The sequence below is a fragment of the Cladophialophora psammophila genome (genome assembly GCF_000585535.1).
Source record: "Cladophialophora psammophila CBS 110553 chromosome Unknown aczJe-supercont1.8, whole genome shotgun sequence".
NCBI lineage: Eukaryota > Fungi > Ascomycota > Eurotiomycetes > Chaetothyriales > Herpotrichiellaceae > Cladophialophora > Cladophialophora psammophila.
Window position 1 is genome coordinate 241,553 of NW_006912929.1, and position 18,982 is coordinate 260,534.

An 18,982-nucleotide genomic window follows, 5' to 3' on the forward strand; every position below is an offset into this window, starting at 1 on the left:
AACGGTCGGCGGAGTTGTCGATCAGGTTGGTCCAACGAATGTGATGAGTGTAACGGTGAAGGCAGCAACGACCTCGTGTTCGTCTAACATTCGCTTGCTTTCAGTTCGGGGTTTCTCGCTAAGAAACCAACGGACAAGGAGGCGAGAAGGATCTGTTTGGTGGTGGTGGCGGTAGTGGTGCCTGGGCAAGCCTGGGTCAGATCTTGCGCCGACCGCCAGTCAGCAATTTCGGCCTCGTCACCATCGTCGCCGCCTCGCCCAAGATATCAACTCTTGGCATCAATTCGCGCGTTCCCATACTCAGTACTCGGTATATCACAGCGAGACAGGAGATATTCACGAACAGTCAATTCTCAGGATAGATTGATTTGTGATTATTTTACAACTATGCAGTTTGTGCGTATAATATGTCTCTGGAAGTTCCATCTCGCCCTCTATACATCCGAAGGGGAGCTTCTATCGCGCTCACTCTTGATACCATTACCCAAAATAACTTTTTTTCCAATTTCCGCCAGAATGCTGATATATGCTTTGCCGTCTCAGAATTCCAAACACTGCAATGCCCCTCATCGTTTCGTAAGGACGCCCATATTAGACATTGAAAGTGCTGAAGTGCGGGATCGTTACGAGGCGTTGGCGTACAGTTCTGAAAGCGTGTTCTGTCCCTTTCGGAGGGCCCATGTCTTCTGCTTCTTATCTTTCTTCATCTTCATTTCGGCCCAGCCTTGCTCGTCGTCATCGTCGTCCTGGCTCGCCAGCGGCGATCTTCGGCCGAGCGTATTAACCGAAGGATTAGTGGCATGCCCGGATGGTCGGCGAGCCTGGTCCATTGTAGACCAAGGTCGCACACTCAACGACGTAAATGTTGATGCTCGATGAGTAGACATCACATCTAGCTCAGGAGCGGTGGAGACGGGCCTATATCTTGATGCTAGGCCAATGTTGCTACGCTCCGAGGGCGCAATTGAAGGCGCATAGTTTCCATTGACATTGATGGATGGCAACATTGGTGGCTTGCTATTCCAGGGCGCCATACTGGGGTTGAGAGTACTCATGGTCCTTTGGTTCGCTTGGGGAGTTGGGGGATTTTGCATCGCCATTGACTGAGGCCTTCCAAACGGAGGCATCTGTAGACCTGGGAGTGGAGGCATGTTTTGCGGTGCATTCATCGGTCCTACCATCATGTGTGACATTTGCTGCATCCATTGCATCTGCATCTGCATCATTTGAGTCATCTGTTGAGACATTTGAATCTGCGCTTGATCCCCAGGACTCAGCATTGGGGTCATCCCCGGCATCCCTGGCATTCCCATGGCCGGATAGCCCATGGTGGGCATAGTTCCCGTAGTCTGCGACCTCACCATGCCAGGAGGGGGCCCCATTGGAGGCATGTCGTAGTTGCCGGCAGGGTTCGGACTGCCCCTTCGGGCAGCTCTAGCACGTTCTTCTCCAGCAATAACTCCGACAAGGCCTGCAGGGTGTATGGGGTGGGCCGTTGCAGGGCCAGCTCCTAGGGGTGGGCCGGAAGGATGAAGGGCCAGAGCCTCACGATTTGAGGGATTGACAAGGCTAGCTCCGTAGTAGGGATCAGGGGGCAGCTGTCGAGCAAAGACAGGTAAGTTGCCTCCTTTAGGAGCCTGGCTAGTCACCGACGGAGCCGCTTGAGCCTGACTGACGCTGCGCAAGTTGGAGTTCGACGGGGAATTCCCAAGACGTGTTGGCGGCCGATTTTTATTGGGAAACCCATGTGCCGCGAGAATTCCAAGCGGCACATCCTCATCTTCTTCTTCATCCTCCCCACTGCTCCTACCGGACTGCTTAGAGTCTAAAGTCATCCGTGATAAGCGATTATTGAGATCGGTTGATGAGTTGTTGTCGGCCGGCCGCAGCATGCTGAGACTGCTCGCTGACCGATTTTGTGACGCTTCGCCTGTTACCTTCATCATCGTTTGCCGGTACACGGCCAGGTGAGCTTCTTGCTTTCGACGTTGTTTTGTTGCCTGTCGACTCCGTTCAAGCTCGTCATCGTCTTCGGAATTGTCGCCCGCTTCGGAACCACTGTCATCAGAGAGAGCGCCAAGCCGCCGGTCCATCTCTTTTTGTTCTTTATAACGTTCCCACTGTGCCGGCGTCATTACCTTGTTCATGGTAGTCGACTTGGCTGGCACCGGCTCGGCCTCCTGGTACATATTCGCAAGCTGGGCATCGGCAGCAATAATTGGATCAAAGGTGGCGCTATGTGTCGAACTTGGAGACAATCCGCCGTCGACATCTCTAGCAGGAGTTTTCAAGGCGGTATTGCTGTCCGCAGACTTGGTCTGCATTAAGGGTGCGGGTTGAAGCTCCTCCTCTTGTTTAAGGGTTGTTTGACCCTCTGGCACTCTCGCAGTAACTGTAGATTCCGACATGGAGCCGTACCTTCCGGGATGTGACACAGTTTCTCCAGCCTTCATGGGACTTCCCTGGGTAATCGTCTTGGACGGACTCGGGGACCGCATCAGACGATCATTGGAATCATGGGAAGCCCATGAATAAGGAGATGATTCAACGACTTGGGACCGGTCGGTAGAGATAGGCTTAGGAGGAGCCGCCCGGTTGATACGGACTGGACTTGCACCTGGATAAGAGGTCGGAGGATAATGTGTAGGAGGAGAAGATATCGAGGCCTGTGAAACATCAGCACGAAATATTGTGAGAACTTTCGGAGCTTTCTCGTACCTCTTGGTGTATAAGCCGGCTGGGGACCGCGTCATGACTAGACCCGATATGGTCAAACATGTTTCCGAACTCATCCAGTTCGGAACTTTCCAGTGAGAAGTCGGTATCAAAGAGTCTTGGTGGTGTGGCTGTACTTGTGGTGCTTGTCGTGACTGCCCTGTTTCTGGTAGTGTCCATTAATGGAGGCAAAGCACTGGTCGGCGAGGCGGGCGATCCTCGACTCCCTTTTACCACCCCAAAGGAGAATGTTCGGGCAGGGCTGCGGATGAAACCAGGCCGAGTCGACCCAGGATACGGTGCGGGAATATCGTTGAAAGGCCTTGATCCAGCGCCTCCTTGAGCGTTTTTGTCCGACTTTGTGTCAATGGAAGAGGGGTTGGTCGAAGACGTGCTGAGGCGGGCAGAGGATGCGGCACTGTCGTTAGGGGCTGTAGAACGGGAACGTTCAGTGCCACCACTTCCCCTAGACAGTCTTGTCAGTCTTATTCAGTTCGTATAATAAACCTTGATTGTGTTCTCCGCGTACCGATTGCTTGCATCTGGGCGGGCCAGTGCAAATAAATCCACCTCCCCGTGGTCAAAGTGATCCTTTGGCGGTGGCGGCGGTGCTCCAGTAGCTGCTATCTTCAAATGCCTGCCACCATCGAAAGATTTTTCTTTGCTTGCTGGCCTCTCCAGAACTCTGAAGGAAGAGGAGGACTCGCCGGGAGGGTTGCGCACCTCGTCCAAGGCATGGCCTGAAGATTTCCGTCGTTGAAATCCCTTGGGCAGCTTGATTGGCATGAAGGTGGCTTCGGCGGAACGCGACGGTACCCGATGGGGACTATTGAAGGACACGGCCAGAGAGTGTCTGGCGGGACGGTCGAGTTGTTCGGACCGTAGCCAAAACGCAAAGAGGTTTAGCTGTGCAAGACTAGGATGAAACCATGGGAAGCAGTTGGACAGCGAACGGCAAGCTGCATACAGAATGTGGTCAGCAACCACTGCCCGATGGCCCAAAAAGATAGTGTCAATTGTCGCCCTACAACAATAATGTAATGCTTCTTTAGACCTTTTCCCCCAACTTCTCTCGTCAGCAAAGGGCGACAAGAACGATCTGTCCCGGAACTCTGAACTGATGTGCCGTTACGGAATGATGGGTATCGCTGGACCAAGCGTTTATGTCAGATGGTCGAACTGATAGATTTATTTTTGGACTTGTATAACCGAGAGAACTGCCCACAGGGGGGTGTGTTGGTGGTGGTGGTGGTGGTGGTGGTAGGGGGACCCAGGGTAATTGAGACGGCAGTCGTCAAGCAAACTCTGAGACGAAAGGCGAAAGGGGCAGCGATCGAGCGATATCCAAGAATCCGAGTAGATGGACAGATACGAGGGATGAAGATGGGTGTATTGATTTGAACGAGAGTGAAGAAATGTGAGAAGGATTGAATCATGGACAGACAGCAGGCAAGCGAGTGGAAGGGGAGTTTTGGAGTTGCGGTTTTTCGCAGTCGCAGGTTGCAGGGTGCAGACGCAGGTGGTAGGTTTAGTGTGTGCGGATGGATGGTGTTAAGCGGGCTGGGGGCGCCGGTTGGTCTTTTGGGGGGCCCTGGCGAGCTGGGAGGGAGGGGTTGGTTCGGGCCACCAGGCTACTAGTCGGTGTTTACTGCTACTCGTAGGCGCCTAAACAGGAACGGTAGGCTCAGGAACCAGACGGGCGAGCCAAGCTTTGGAAGGTAAGTGATGCCAGTAAGACACGGCGGGGATCAGGGTCCAGCCACCGTGTATTTTATGTACTTGGTACTTGTACTTACTCTTTGGATCGCGTTTGGGAGCCCGTCGGACTACCTGGACAGCCTGTTCACCGTGGCTCCCTAGGCCATTTCTCTCTCCACCTGGGCCACTCATGCCCAAAAACACCCGCGCAATAATCATGCAACCGTGGCAGTTTAAATAAAAGGCCCCCGTCGCCATAGCCCACTCGCGCCGGTTAGTTCGAGGGTATTATTGAATTGGATATTTTACCTCCTCACATTTGATTGATTGGATTCCATATGATGCTGGACAGCTTTCTTCTGCTCCCTCCCTTACCTAGGTAGGTACATTCTCCCCTCCTGACTGTGGCGGATCGACTGTGTGGCTCTGTACGAGGTACCCCGTTTTGCTATTGTTGCTCCCAAGCAAGGTTCCCGCCATCTGCTCGCTCGCCTCCTCCTCCATCCACTCCTGTACCACTGGCAATCGCAATCTGTAATCCACGGCATCTCCCACTACATAAACTCTGTCTTTCCTCATACCTCCGGATCTCTTTTGATGTGGCTAGACGGCTAGACCTCTGCCGGGTAGCCTGTGCTGATGCATGCCGCACCACCTCAAACCTGCCACTTTTGTACGCTTTTCGGCCTTTTCATCTCCGCCTCTCCGAGATCTTCGACGTGCACGTGTTGTTTCTTGGTCCAGCAACAGCCAATGCCTGATGCTCGAGTCCGTCTTGACCGCCCAGTCATTTCGCATAGCATACGTAAGTCACTAGCGGTGGCGTGCTGTGCTTATCCTTGTCCGTTTCTCGAAGTCCGCACGGGTCCCTGGAATCCTTGCGTCTTCCGGCGTCATCTAGCGCCAGTTTCTTCTGTACTTATTCTGCTCTTTCACCGCAGCGCATCCACTGCCAACAGTGAGGAGAAACCTTGTCTTCGGATAATAGTGCACAAAGAGGAAAAGGTCATGTTCTTGCCGAGCAGGAGGAGTGTTGCCCGAGCCAGGCGAACGTCAATTTCGAGTCATCAATCCTGGTCTGTCCGTCTGTGGCTTGCCGTAGCTTGGCCATCTCCGCGAAAGGCTTGACAAGTTGATGGCTCAACCTCCTAGTGAACTACTGGGTAACTGAGAGCTCTGGTAACGTCAAGCCAAGGATGTGACTGCTGGTGACCTCCTCTTGTGATTCGTGGCGGGGAGATTGTCCATGGGACACCTTGTCAGGTCTGGTCGTCGCTACGGTTGATCTGCACGGCTTTGTCTTCACCTGCGCTGAGGATGCCAATCTGGCTGTGCCAGCACACTGCAAAAACTTTGACACCATCACCCACCGCAGGACTGGCAACGCCATTGAGGCTCGCTCTTGACAATGTATACAGACTCTGCCCGACCGCGCCCTCCTTCTCCTGCTTGGTGCTTCGGACATCCCAAACTCTACACGTCCCGTCGTGACTACCACTGACAATGGTGTAGTCGTTGGTGGGATCTCGGGCCAGGCTGACGACTGAATTTTTATGGCCCTTTAGGGTTATGGCCGTGACTGTGGCGGCGGAAGTCCGTGGGTCCACCAGCTTCACCACGCGGCTAACCGAGCCGGCCGCGATGAGATGAAGTGAGGGCATATGCTCTATGCAGAGCAATGCGCTTGACGTAGTTCGAGTGTCGACTGGGGAAGCTGTGACCAAATCCCACGTACGCACTGTCTGATCCCAGGATGTGGAATAGCCCACCGTGGGATCATTGAGATCGAACATGGCCCCAGACACTGGTCCCGTATGCTGCTGCATCAGCGCGAGGGGGCCGCGCTGCGACACCGAAACCTCGCTATTCAATTTCCTCCTCTTGGGATCCTTGGTTCTTGTCTTTGGGACCAGGGCTTCAGGCGCTGCGGGCGCATCTGATTTTCGGGAAGACCAAATTCCAACGGAGTGATCAGAGGAGGCTGAGAGTATTCGGGAAGAGGCACCATGGGGACACACAGATTCTACCGAGGACTTGTGCCCATAGAGCTCGATCTGTGGTGACAGATTGGCAGCAAACCCTTCCTGATCAGAGTATTTCCACAATCTTAAAGTGCGATCGAATCCTCCCGAGACAACTTGAGTTGGAGACACGAATTTTGCGGACTTGATGAAAGAACCATGTCCGCCCTGCGCCATGCCGGGAGATGTCGCGAGAATCTGGGAGGACGAATTCCATACTCTTAACAGACCATCGTAACTAGCAGTAAGAATTCGTGGAGAGGTGGTGGACAGGACGTCAACGTCGCCGACCCAATCGTCATGCTCAAAGGATGCCACATATTGAGGGGGAATGCGTGCTCGTACGTATTCGATGGACAGGGTTGTCTCTGCGGAAATGCCATTGCTCGTTAGGTACTCGTCCAATGTAGTCCGAAGATAGGTGCCGTTGATGACGAATTCCAAAGGGATCGTCTTCTCGGTCTCAAGGAGGCTGTTGACAAGGGTAGAGAGTGCCAGACGGCGGAAAGATGTAGGAACAAGTATTGGAGCGATGTCCTCGACGGCGAGTTCTGTGTCTCGAGTGGTAAGCCTCACCCGTACCTGCGTTTGACTTCCTGCAGCGCCATCGCCATCCGAGCCTGACAATGCGGCCATGATGAGATTTTCTGACTTCCTGCTCAGGGAAAGGCGCCGCCTGTCAGACTGCTGATGCACCAGCGCTCGAACAGACGTTTCGTGAAGTATGGGCACGAGAAGAAACAATTTTACTCCGCAAAATATTGCGGACTGAAAAATTTCCGGTGGGGCATAGAGACCAAGATCAGCAACGAGAGCGTCTCTCGGTCTGTTCGTGGGACTGCTCAGCAACTGTTGTAACCTTTTTGCTTTGAAAGAATCGACAAAGCAGCGACCAGGTTTCCGCGAAAGCGTTCACGACCAATATTACACGAGAGATATGTCTGATGAATCGGACGCGGCAGTTTCCCTGTGCGACGCCATAGTCCATGGCAGTGTCCCGCAGTCGGAACAACTCATCACCTCTAATCTGTCGTCTGCAACCATCTCTGCGCTCCTTGCCCAAATATCCCAGACACGGCGTGTGCTCAATAAAGAGATCAAAGAAAAGAGCAGGGACGAGGCTGGGTCGGTTGATCAATGGATCTCCCAGGCAAAGAAAGTTCAGGAGGACATCGCGCGCTGTAAGCTCGAGTCCAAACGCATCGTCGAAGAGCATCGGCAACTCGAAGCCTTGAGAGACCAGGCAACAGACTACCAACGCAAAGTTGAACTGCTTGAGACAGAGACCAATTTCACCGAGACCCTTAGAGAAGAGCTGCGCAATATATCACTGGCAACGCAGTCCTTGAGAGACGTCGAAGAGCGTTTAGCCAATGATGACCCTTGTGGAGCTGCTTCAAAATTGCGAGAGCTGGATAGAAGCCCTACAAGCGAATTCAAGTCTAGGACAACAACCATTCTTCGAGACTTGAGGGACGAGTTGCGCCTCAAAACTCGCCTGCAGCTGGAAACAAAGCTAAATGCACAGATTCTCATTCGGAGAGAGCCACAGAAAGCAAGCCTCGAGATTTTACCCCAGGAGCTTGAATCCGATAAAATCAATTCCGATGCCATCCTCCAAGCTCTTAGCGACACGGGTGACGTGCAAGATTCCATCGAGCCCCTAACGGACAAGCTTAGAGCACTGATCCTCCAGCCTCTTCGGCGCTCCGCTCGATCGAAACTTTCGACTTACCACGTGGGACAGCATTCCTTGAACATCAAACTCTGCACAGTCCTCCCTTCTATAGATTTGGTCCTTGATTTTGTGCTTGACTTTATGAACTTTCTGCACGAATCACTCGCGAAGACCATACAAAGTGCTGCAGTTCACGCGGTGCTTGCGGACCTCATGAGTCTCCTGGTATCGGATTGGCTAACCCCTGAGCTACCAGTTGACCTCGCAATGCTGGATGATCTCGATAAATTGCAACAGAGAGTAACTGTAATTCTGGACAAGCTGAAGTCATTGCAATGGAATGGGCAAAGCCAGCTCCAAGACTGGATGGATGACATCCAGCGTACTTGGCTAAACAAGCGCAAGGCTGCGACACTGGACGCTGTGCGAAAAGCATTTGCTTCTGCAAAAGGTCTTCTTACACAGGTAACGAGAGTAGAACGACAGGTAATATCAACAACTGCAGAAGAACCAAGGGAAGCCGATAATGGATCAAGTGACTGGGACGCTAGCTGGGATGAAGATGCCAAGGACAAAGCGTCGACAGAGGAAATGGCGAATGCAGGCGACGGTGAGGAAGACGACGACACAAGCGGCTGGGGATTTGACGAGGAAGAAAACAGCGAAGAGAAAGAAGATAGGCAGAATGGGCACGTCGCACAGCATGAAGAGGATGATGATGAAGATGCCTGGGGCTGGGATGATGAGAGTCCTACGGAGAAGAGATCGGAGCAGGCAGCTAAAGACGCTGGCAGCAAGGCAAATGGTGCACAAGGATCCCAAAAGACCGAGCACGAGGTCACATTGATGGAAGTCTACAGTATCAGCGAGATCCCAGACCATCTCATCGAAATAATCGGGAAGGATCTGTCGGACGCCCAAACCATCGAACGAATGGAACAAAAGAGCCTTGACCCTTCGACAACATCAAAAGGACTCCTGGCCTTGCCTACATTGGCTCTAGCCATGTTCCGCGCCACAGCACCCAGCTACTATGGCGCCTCCTCTTCTCTGACCGACATCCACCGCTACAACGACTCCCTGTACATTGCCGAACGACTTCGCGAGATGGCCGTACCAGCGGGCATGCCGCACATCGAAACTGACATCAAAGCCATGGAGAAGTTCGCCAAAATGGCATACTCGAAAGAAATGGAAACTCAGCGCATCATTGTATGGGACTTGTTGGAAGGGGCTCAAGGATTCACCGCATGCACCCAGTTTCCTTACTCACAGGAGATTGAGAACGCTGTCTCTTCGGTGGTCGACCGGATCCGCACGCTGCACAAGGAGTGGAAACCCATCCTGTCGACGTCGGCGTTAATGCAAAGTATCGGCTCGCTGGTGACCATGGTCATCGCCAAAGTGATCTCCTCGATCGAGGAGATGGACGACATCTCGGAACCTGAATCGCGCAGACTCACCGCCTTCTGCCAGCAGATCGCCAGCCTGGACGACCTCTTCCTTTCGACCCCTCCAACCGCAACATTATCAACAACGACCTCCGAAACCCCCGAAACCCCCGAAACCCCCGCGCAGCAGCAAACTCAAAATCCCGTGCCCATGATAGCAGTGTACGTCTCCAACTGGCTGCGCTTCCAATACCTAATCAACATCCTGGAGAGCTCGCTCGTGGACATCAAGTACCTGTGGACGGAAGGCGAGCTGAGTCTGGAGTTCAGCGCGGACGAGGTCGTCGACTTGATCAGGGCGCTCTTCGCGGAGAGCTCCCATCGGAGGAGCGCCATTGCCTCCATCCGAGGCTCGCGACTGTCTCGGTGAGCAGCGGTGATGCCTGTGCATACATCCGCACATAAACACCTAAACGTGTGCGCACGTGATAAAGAGCAAAAAGAGCATCCGACGAGATGAACCGATCTGCGCATGGGTAGATACATATATCTAGGAGTACTACTGTGTTCGGGATGTGGAACGACATGATTTGATAAGAATGGGAATGGAAATGGGAACAGAAATACTCATCAGGCTCCATGTCTCTTCAACGGCTCGGCCGGCAGAGGCACTATTAGTATTCGGCATTGCGTACCATTCCCCTCTTTTTCCTCCTGCAACCACGCAGATATATATATATATCCATATCCAGGGAGGACTCGCGAAATCGGGGGTGGAAATGAAGACCGCTCGCTAGAAACAATCAATTTATTTGTACAACGTAATCCTCGTAAAGCACCTGCAAAGTTGCCCATAATCCTCATGAGCCCTCATTTTGTGATCATCCAAGTTTGACCAAGAGCGCGACCATACAAAGCAACGTAACCTACCCAAAAGCATCAGTCAACATGGTCTCAGCAGAGAAACTTGTATAGTTTCTTCCACCTGGGCCATCTCTTCCGGTCCGCTCTCTCCTCCTGCACCAGCAAACGGACGTTGAACTCTCTCTTTCCGGTAAATAGATCCATGTCCCTGGCTCTCAGCACCTTTGTCTTCATGTATATCTTGTATCCTATATACATCAACGCGACCACAGGAGCAGCAAGGTATGCTTGGAAGAAATTTACCACTCGGTCCGAAATGGACATCTGATGCCAGCCCACGGGAGCGAATCCGGTCCAGAACTGCGCAATCAGGACGAGCATGTTGAAGACAAGGCCGACCCAAGAACCGATGATACCCACGGGAGAACGGAATGCGAGTTCGTCTAGTGAATGGCCCTGAAGGGTCCAAGCGTGACGGAAGCGGATGTGTGCGAGGCAAATTGAGCTCCACGTGAATATCGAGCTGAGACCTGAGAGGGCGAGCATCCAGTTGAATGCGTCCTGCTGCTTGTGAGTGGCCGCTAAATATGCCAGGAGTCCCAATACAGAGGCAACGATGATTGCATACAAGGGACGGCCCTTGCGGTCAATATAGGCGAGAAAGGCAGGTGCTTGACATTGTTCTGCTAACGCTGCAAGGGTGCGTGATGAGCCGTAGATGGAAGAGTTTCCTACGGAGAGAACGGAGATCATGATGACGACGTTCATGACAGACGGGAGGACTTCAATGCCGGCATTCTGGATCGAGATGACGAAAGGGGAGGCTCTATGTCTCGAGAGTTAGGAAAGGATAGAAGCACAAAGACAAGGAGAACAAAGGATGCTGGGATGGAACTGACTTTGCATCAGCACTGTTCCGGCCATTTAGCAGGCGGGGGTCGTCGTATGGTACGAGCGTGCCTACGAGAAGCAAGCTGACAACATAGAAGAGAGTAATTCGCCAGAATACCTGTTGCTCAAGTCAGATACCCCGCGGAGGCAGTCTCCATGTAACTCACCTGTTTAATAGCAGTAGGCAACGCTTTCCTCGGATTCTCCGTCTCTGCTGCTGCCAAACCAACAAGCTCAGTTCCAGCAAAAGCGAAAGCTGCTGTCACAAAGGTGCTGCACAGTCCCTTGAAGCCGTTATGGAAGGCTCCTGGATGATGCCATAGTCGGAAGCCCATGTAGCTGGCATCAGGATTGCCGTTCTTGTCGACGCCACCCATGATATTGATGAGAACTCCCAGAAGACTGCAGCAGAAGTCAGGCCTGAGGGCGATACACATCTGTGTCGGGATGCAGAAGGGTTCCTTACATGTATCCGATCACAGCTGTAACCTTGACGATCGAGAAGACAAATTCTGCTTCGCCGTATCCTTTCACACCAAAAAAGTTGATCAGAACAATTAGTACCAAGAATATTGAAACCCAGGCGGCGTTGAGAGAGATATTTTGAACCTGCTCGTCTCCGTCAACCAAATATCGCTCGCCGCCTGGCATGACCCATACCCAGTAATCCACAGTTATTGACGCGCTCACAATCTCCAACGGTAACACCGTCAACCAATTCAGGGCATAGTTCCAGCCCATGGCGAAGCCCCAGGCGGGGTCCTAAACAAGAAAGAGCGTCAGGGCTCGGAAGATGGGACGCAGGATGGGAAGAGCGGCTAATTGCCCTTACCAGAAATCTCGTCGAGTACGAGGCGAAGGAGCCAGCAACGGGGAATAGCACTGCACTGGGATGGATCTTTAGCATGGCGAATTCACAAGAACACATGGAGACTTACAGTTCTCCCAGCGCCTGCACAGTGCAATACAACATGCATCCCGTCAAAGCAAAGGACAATAACAATGAGGCCGGTCCGCCGTAAGCCAGCGCTTTCCCACTGCCCACGAAAAGACCTGTGCCGATACTCCCGCCTATTGCGATCATTTGTAGATGGCGTCCTTTCAGCCGCCTCAGCAAGGGCGACAGTGCGGTCGCCTGAGCAGCCGCTTCAGCGTCATATCCCTTCCCATCGGCAGCACTGAATGACGCCGATCGCGTGACACTTGCGTTGGGATCCCGCTTGAAGGACTCGGTGAGGCGGCGTGTGAATGGACGTCGCACACTACCCATGTCGCCCTCATAGGCAGAAGGGTTCGATGACGACTCAGGACTCCATGTCTTTTTGTCCTCCATCCTGTAGCCGCTCATGCCATCCGTCAGCGCGAGGAAGCCGGCAGGCCTGGGTCGATTGCAATTGTAAGGAACCGGACGCTGCTGCTTGGATCGAACTTGGGGTCTATATCATCGTGATGGGAATGGCTATCGAAAGAGTCGGCGTCATCATCGGCAGTCACATAGAGTGTCTTGCATCAAAAAATGAGGATCTGTTGGAAGGCTGGAGCCAGAGGTTCTCAACGAGGGAGAGGAGGAGCGCATGCCGCATGCAAAATGGGTGGCGATGCTGGGCTTGGGGTCACCGCAGCCAATCGTCTGGGTCTGGGAAGGAAGCCACAAGATAAGACCTGGTGAGGCTCGATCCCCACCTACGGCGCTGGTTAAAGATAAGAACCGACTTGTACGGAACACCGAGTACGGGCTATATAGAAAGCTGAAATCACGGAGAGTGTCTCGGAACCGTTGTCAGCAATACAAGTACAGCAAGCTATGTAGGCCATGTGTGACTGTCACTTTCCGCTATACAACATTAAGCGTCACACAGCCATAGCCCTCCTTTCCCATCATTAAGTCGTAATTGGCCACCAATACAGCCATCAGGAGATATTTCGTCTGTTCATGGGCCCAGGGTCTCTCTGCTTGCGGCTCGCTTCAATGTCGATGTGGCGACTGTCATGATTTTGTAATGGGAGTCTTCGCTTGTTTGAAACAGTGCCGTCTATCAGCAGGGCAAACAATCTAGAGTTCGTGAGGATGACATCAGGTTTCTCTCGTCGTGGTTCAAGTTGGGTCTTTTCCGTCGTTAGGATTGCCTGTCCTTGACGACGTAGACTCGTCTTGTTCTCGAGGCTGTGGATCTGGAGACGATGATTCAATGGGTGACGTAGGATCTGGCGCCAGGACGTCTAGTTTCGCAGGTGTACAACATTCAGGTTCGCCAAGGTCGTCAGGTTTAACTTCTGCATTGACCATGTTCTTAACGTCACGGGAGCTCAGTCCTCTGTGGAGAGCTAGGCGCTGTGCAGCCTCGCGTTTCTGTTTGATCTCCAGCTCCTCCTCTTGTGCCGCTTGCTCTTCTTCCCGCCGAAGGTCCATCAAAGTTGGGGGTTCAGAGTGCTCCTCGACCACATCGGAAGATAGAGGTGCCAGATTCTTTTGGGAATCTGATCGTTGGGTACTTTTTCCACTGGGACTTCTCAGCGACTTGGATGAGACGGTGCGGGTGGAATTGCGGGAGACTCCAGGGCGCTTGCTGTTCGATGTCTTCGTTTTCCCGCTGCTTTGATCTTCAGCAAAACCTTGGTTAGTATTACGTCGGCTGAGCATGACGGCGAATTCGTCGTCGAGCGGCTGCGCATCTTCGTCCTCATCGCTCATAATCAGGTCCCCTCGAGAACTTAGAGAGTTAGTAGTGGACCTCGAAGCGGCAGTATCGCTTCGCTGACGTCCGTGACCTTTTTGCCACGCACCACCTTCTTCATCTGCCTCTTCTATTAGTGGCTGGGTTTCAGCATCTCGCACTCGGGCACCGCCTGGATTTTCTTGCAAATCTGCGGCTGAAGGCTTGTAACGGAGCCTCCTGCTCCCAATCTTCCATGGAAGCCTCTCCAGGAACCCTAGATATGACGAGCTTGGTATGATAGTCGGATCCTGATCAGAATCTGGCTGTAGGCCCGAGGGTTTCCGACGACCTCTAGAACCATAACTCATTGCCCTTTGTTTTCTTGGCTGGCTCGCCCGCGAACCACGACCGGCGAGTAAACTATCCAACTCATCATTACCCCAGCCTAAGGAGCTGTCGACAAGTGCCTCGTCGTCATCCCAGGCATTGTAGAAGTCAAAGTTATATTCGGCTCTGCCACGCGACCGGCCCCTCCTTCGTCGGATATTATCATCTCTGTTGGGGAAACAAGGCGCAGTGCAGGCATAGATACAGGATTTGATGCCCTCAAGGCATGGATCGACATAAAGTTGGGTGAATGTGTAGATGTTCTCCTGAGCCGCTTGATTGGCAGTTTCGAGGTTATGGGAAATGTTGTGGAGGGTCTGGCGGAATTCGGGGTTGTTCATGTTGAGTTGTCAGGCTGACAGACAATTCACATTACGGGGTAGGGAGGCAGCGCAGTAAGGCAGTCGCGCAATGATTGGGCATGGATGAGACGCGCTGTATCGATGCGCAATAGCTTCGCAATGGCCATGCTTAGGTCAATGAGTGTCGCATGACCAGAAACCCAGAGTCTTCACGGGCAGAATTGATATTGCCGGTATTGCCAGATGAGTGTCTGGGGGGTGGCGGGAAGCCTGCAGACAGCGGGAGATGATGGCCCGACTGGCAGCGACCCACGTGGTCAAAAATCCGGGGTTCGGCAATACTGTTTATCCGGTGACGGCACTAGCCCGCCTCACTTTCCCGTTTCCCGCTCCACAACGTCCAGCTGATCTACTTCCGCCCTGCGCGAGTTTCAACCTGACTTTTCTTTTTGTTCTTCTTTCCTCCAGACGTCCAGTCTAGTCCAGTCGACGTTGGAGCCATGGTCCAGTATATTCGCTTTTTGCGCACTCCGCAAAGCGATGTAGGCAAAAAGACTGTCGATGTCTTAGCAGTAGTTTCCGTCACTACAGATCTGGGGGACGCATTCTTCAGTGAGGATGTCGAACTCGTCGCCAATGTCGTCGAGGCAAACTCTCCTCATGGCGTCTTGTACTCTCAGCCCATTCGGTGGCAGGCTTCGTCCCGAGCCCTTAAGTTTACTGTCCACTGTCCTGGCAAGTATGTCTCTAGACCTGTGCGGCTCCACGTGACTGCCAAAGAAGCCGACTCTGCCTATCAATCGTTGGAGATCCCAAAGATTCTCGATGTTTGGAGTTGTATCTTCCCCTTGTCTAATAAACAGCGGACGGACCCGATTGTTGAGCGACGAATTGCCTTGTCGAACAAGAGCGTCGTGAAAATGTGGGAGGAGACTGGTGACAGTATTGCACGGCATATCTGGTATGTTCCCCCTTTTTTCGGTTTCGATACCACTTAACAAGTCAACCAAGGGACGCGGGTCTGGGGTTTCTCGTCTACTTCGCACAAGCGCTGTCCACGTCCCCTGTTGATGGAATGTCCATGTTAGCGGCCCTATTCAAGTCGAGCAAGGTAAGGCGACTTAGGGTGCTGGAGCTCGGTGCGGGCTGTGGCATAGTAGGAATTGCTTTGGCCCAGCTTGTCAAATGCGACATTCTCCTTACCGACCTGGAGGACGCTCAGGAAATCTTGGCGCGCAATATCCGATGCGCTTCGCCTGTGGCAGGATCTACAGTTCGGTCGGAAGTGTTGGATTGGGCTTCGAGCCTGGATGATAGCTCCAATGCCAATTACGATCTCATTTTGGTTTCCGATTGCATCTACAATCCAGACAGCAGTCTGCATCTGGTAGAGACCCTGAGGCAGCTGGCCACTCGTACGCCCGAAACGCTCATTTTGGTTGGATACAAAAGACGACACACAGAGGACGATTTGTTCTTCGCACGGATGCGCAAGGCAAACTTCGACACAGTCGAGACCCTCAATATTCCACTTCCCCATATTGACACCGATCAAGATGTGGATGTCCCAACCGCCGAGTTTTTCGCCTATAGGATTCGTTTATCCCCGGAGAATCAGCGATGAAACCTTACGCCTGTGCTCTCGACTACGACTAGAGAATATTCCGTCTTGCATCGACTCGGTTTTCCATCATGGCGGTGAAATAGGGAATCTCCTCGGTTAGGCACAAACAACACCGGCCATCCGTGTCAGTCACGTGGTCGCGTCCCTGAAAATCCCGCACGACGGATACAAAAAAAATTCAGCGGTTCAATCTCCTGGCGGAAACGGGAACGGAGGAACCACCCAGCACCCAAGCACCAGCGAATGACCAATACCCGACGGGCAGACAACGCAGCTAGCTGATTCACCTATCCCTGCCACTTGGTGTCTCTCTGCCTGGAGAACTGAGGTCACTGGGATCTGACTTTTTCCTGCTGGGCTTCCAGGGCTTCCCACAGTCACTCCCAGCTGGATCCACACTTTGCCCCCCACCACCGTGTCGTCGTCGTCAATTGCAACGAAAAATTAAGCAGAAACGCACACTACCTGGCTGCTCTTCACCTCTCTCTCACCACTTCACCGCAATCTTCCTCAGCCTCTCGAGACACTTTTCTGTCAAAACTTCGCGGATCTGCCTTTGGGGCCACCAAAGGCACATCATACACGGCTTCAACATCATTTGCTCTTCGCTACCAAAGTGCATCTGCTTGCAAACATCGTCACATCGTTAATCAGCCTCGCCCGCCTCCTGCTGAAACCACAAGCTACAAGACCTGTTTGGTGTTTTCACTTTGACATTCCGACCCAGCCCTCTCCCCAATTTCAGCTGCCGCATAGGTCGCCACTCGAGGTTCTTCCTCCTCGTGAGGGAGAGTCGCTGAGGCACAGCCAAATTCCCAGAGGATCCGAGTCCCGAAAACCTCCCTAACACCTGTCGGGGATTTTTTTTTCAACTAAATTCACAGCATAACCATTTTGAATGGTTATGGCACCTTCTGCCATCGCTTTTGAAGAAACCAATACTACAATTGTGACTGACAACCAAATCGACAAGATCGATTTTGTTGACACCAATCATGGCGTTGAATCCGATGTGACTGGTTTGGCCTCCAAGGCGCTGATTCAAAAAGTCCTCAAGGAGCAGATTGCTCGTATCAACGTTGATACTTGTGAGCCTGGCGAAGAAGATGCGTTCTACGTGGCGGATCTAGGGGAAGTGTACCGCCAGCATCTCCGTTGGAAAATGAACCTGGGCCGTGTTAAGCCGTTCTATGGTGAGTTTCCCCCCTCCCCCCCCTTTTTTTCAATTATTTGCATGTGCTAACAGCTGTCAAAGCGGTCAAATGCAATCCGGACAAGGAGGTGCTCCGCCTTCTGGCCAAATTGGGGACTGGATTCGATTGTGCGTCTAGGGCCGAGATCGACCTGGTGCTGAGGCTTGGCATTTCTCCCGGCCGCATCATCTACGCACAGCCGTGCAAGACTAAGTCATACTTGCGACATGCTCGCAAAGTCGGCGTCAGCTTGATGACCTTTGACAATACCGATGAACTCCACAAGATCAAAGAGTGCTACCCGGACGCCGAACTGGTGCTCCGAATCTTGACTGATGACTCAGAAAGTGCATGCCGGCTCAGCACAAAATACGGCGCTAGTCTGGAGTACGCGGCCGAACTGCTCGGTCTGGCGAAGAAACTGGACCTGAACCTCGTCGGTGTCAGCTTCCACATAGGCTCTGGGGCAAGTGACCCAAATTCTTTCGGAAAGGCGGTCAAAGACGCGCGACATGTGTTCGATCAAGCAGCCCTGCTCGGATTCGACCTGAAGTTGTTGGACGTTGGGGGAGGGTTTATCGATGAGACGTTTGAGACTTTTGCAGGAAATCTGAATGAAGCTCTCGAGGAGCAATTCCCCGCCAACGTCCGGGTGATTGGCGAGCCTGGCCGCTATTATGCCTCCAATGCGTTCACACTCGCCACGAACGTCATTGCGAGACGTGAAGTCGCGGTCAATCACGAAGGCGAAAAGGGTTACATGCTCTACCTTAACGACGGTGTCTACGGCAACTTCTCCAACATCATCTTCGACCACCAGCACCCTATTCCCCAAGTTCTTTCCGCCGCGGTGCCCCCCGATGGCCACCAGGAGCAGCTGATCGAGTACTCGATCTGGGGCCCCACCTGCGACGGAATTGATGTCATCACCGACCGCTACTTCTTACCCGGCGTGGTCGAGATCGGCGACTGGTTGTTCTTCGAGAACATGGGCGCGTACACCAAGTGCTCGGCGACAAAGTTCAATGGGTTCAGCGATGTCCACGAGGTCATTTACATTTCCAGCGAGCCTGGTGCGTCGGCCTTGCTTGGCTATTGAATGGAGACAAGAAAGACCTGTGCTCCACTGGGCGGATTCGCGACCAAGGGAGCAATGAAACGGGTGGTGTTGTTCCTGGAGGTGGCAATGGTAGGTTGACATGAAGCTGTCTCGCGTGGTTGAGACGAGTCTTGCTCCAAGTGGTTGGAAATTTTCGTTTCTGTTATCGCACACTCCTTTACCGATTGACTATAGAAGATCTGATAGACGATATCGCCCAGCAACAAACGGGGCAAGATGTCACGATTTTACAACCCCCAAGCCTCCGTCTGGCGCGGATCGCGCATTCTCTCCTTTTACCCCTTTGTATTGCGCTCTCACCACAGAATTAGTTAGCAGACCACCCCTGACGTGACTGCCACGCTGCAATCAACTCCCAGCCAGTCTTGCCTTGCAATACATTTCCCACCTCGCTGTCCTAGAAACAGACAGACACAGACACAGACACAGACACAGACACAG

The 18,982-nt window shown here is 52.8% G+C and overlaps 7 protein-coding genes across 7 annotated transcripts; 3 read left to right on the top strand and 4 right to left on the bottom strand.

Annotated features, from left to right (window-relative positions):
• Window positions 1-623: 623 nt before the first annotated feature.
• On the bottom strand, window positions 624-3,501 carry A1O5_05724 (uncharacterized protein; the record flags this gene model as incomplete). Its single annotated transcript, XM_007746323.1, has 3 exons — window positions 624-2,666; window positions 2,719-3,181; window positions 3,245-3,501. 3 exons carry the CDS (start codon window positions 3,499-3,501, stop codon window positions 624-626), a joined length of 2,763 nt encoding a protein of 920 aa, XP_007744513.1.
• Window positions 3,502-5,672: 2,171 nt separating this feature from the next.
• Window positions 5,673-7,070, bottom strand: A1O5_05725 (ribosome biogenesis protein ytm1; the record flags this gene model as incomplete). Its single annotated transcript, XM_007746324.1, has 1 exon — window positions 5,673-7,070. The coding sequence occupies one exon, from the start codon at window positions 7,068-7,070 to the stop codon at window positions 5,673-5,675; it is 1,398 nt and encodes a 465-aa protein (XP_007744514.1).
• Window positions 7,071-7,371: 301 nt separating this feature from the next.
• A1O5_05726 (uncharacterized protein) lies at window positions 7,372-9,933 on the top strand (the record flags this gene model as incomplete). Its single annotated transcript, XM_007746325.1, has 1 exon — window positions 7,372-9,933. The coding sequence occupies one exon, from the start codon at window positions 7,372-7,374 to the stop codon at window positions 9,931-9,933; it is 2,562 nt and encodes an 853-aa protein (XP_007744515.1).
• A 524-nt stretch (window positions 9,934-10,457) lies between these two features.
• On the bottom strand, window positions 10,458-12,591 carry A1O5_05727 (AAT family amino acid transporter; the record flags this gene model as incomplete). Its single annotated transcript, XM_007746326.1, has 7 exons — window positions 10,458-11,193; window positions 11,267-11,376; window positions 11,426-11,660; window positions 11,725-11,867; window positions 11,919-12,020; window positions 12,091-12,145; window positions 12,197-12,591. 7 exons carry the CDS (start codon window positions 12,589-12,591, stop codon window positions 10,458-10,460), a joined length of 1,776 nt encoding a protein of 591 aa, XP_007744516.1.
• A 762-nt stretch (window positions 12,592-13,353) lies between these two features.
• On the bottom strand, window positions 13,354-14,643 carry A1O5_05728 (uncharacterized protein; the record flags this gene model as incomplete). The annotated part of the gene is made up of 1 exon (XM_007746327.1): window positions 13,354-14,643. One exon carries the CDS (start codon window positions 14,641-14,643, stop codon window positions 13,354-13,356), a length of 1,290 nt encoding a protein of 429 aa, XP_007744517.1.
• A 461-nt stretch (window positions 14,644-15,104) lies between these two features.
• Window positions 15,105-16,228, top strand: A1O5_05729 (uncharacterized protein; the record flags this gene model as incomplete). Its single annotated transcript, XM_007746328.1, has 2 exons — window positions 15,105-15,565; window positions 15,616-16,228. 2 exons carry the CDS (start codon window positions 15,105-15,107, stop codon window positions 16,226-16,228), a joined length of 1,074 nt encoding a protein of 357 aa, XP_007744518.1.
• Window positions 16,229-17,132: 904 nt separating this feature from the next.
• Window positions 17,133-18,520, top strand: A1O5_05730 (ornithine decarboxylase; the record flags this gene model as incomplete). Its single annotated transcript, XM_007746329.1, has 2 exons — window positions 17,133-17,421; window positions 17,484-18,520. 2 exons carry the CDS (start codon window positions 17,133-17,135, stop codon window positions 18,518-18,520), a joined length of 1,326 nt encoding a protein of 441 aa, XP_007744519.1.
• Window positions 18,521-18,982: the final 462 nt, after the last annotated feature.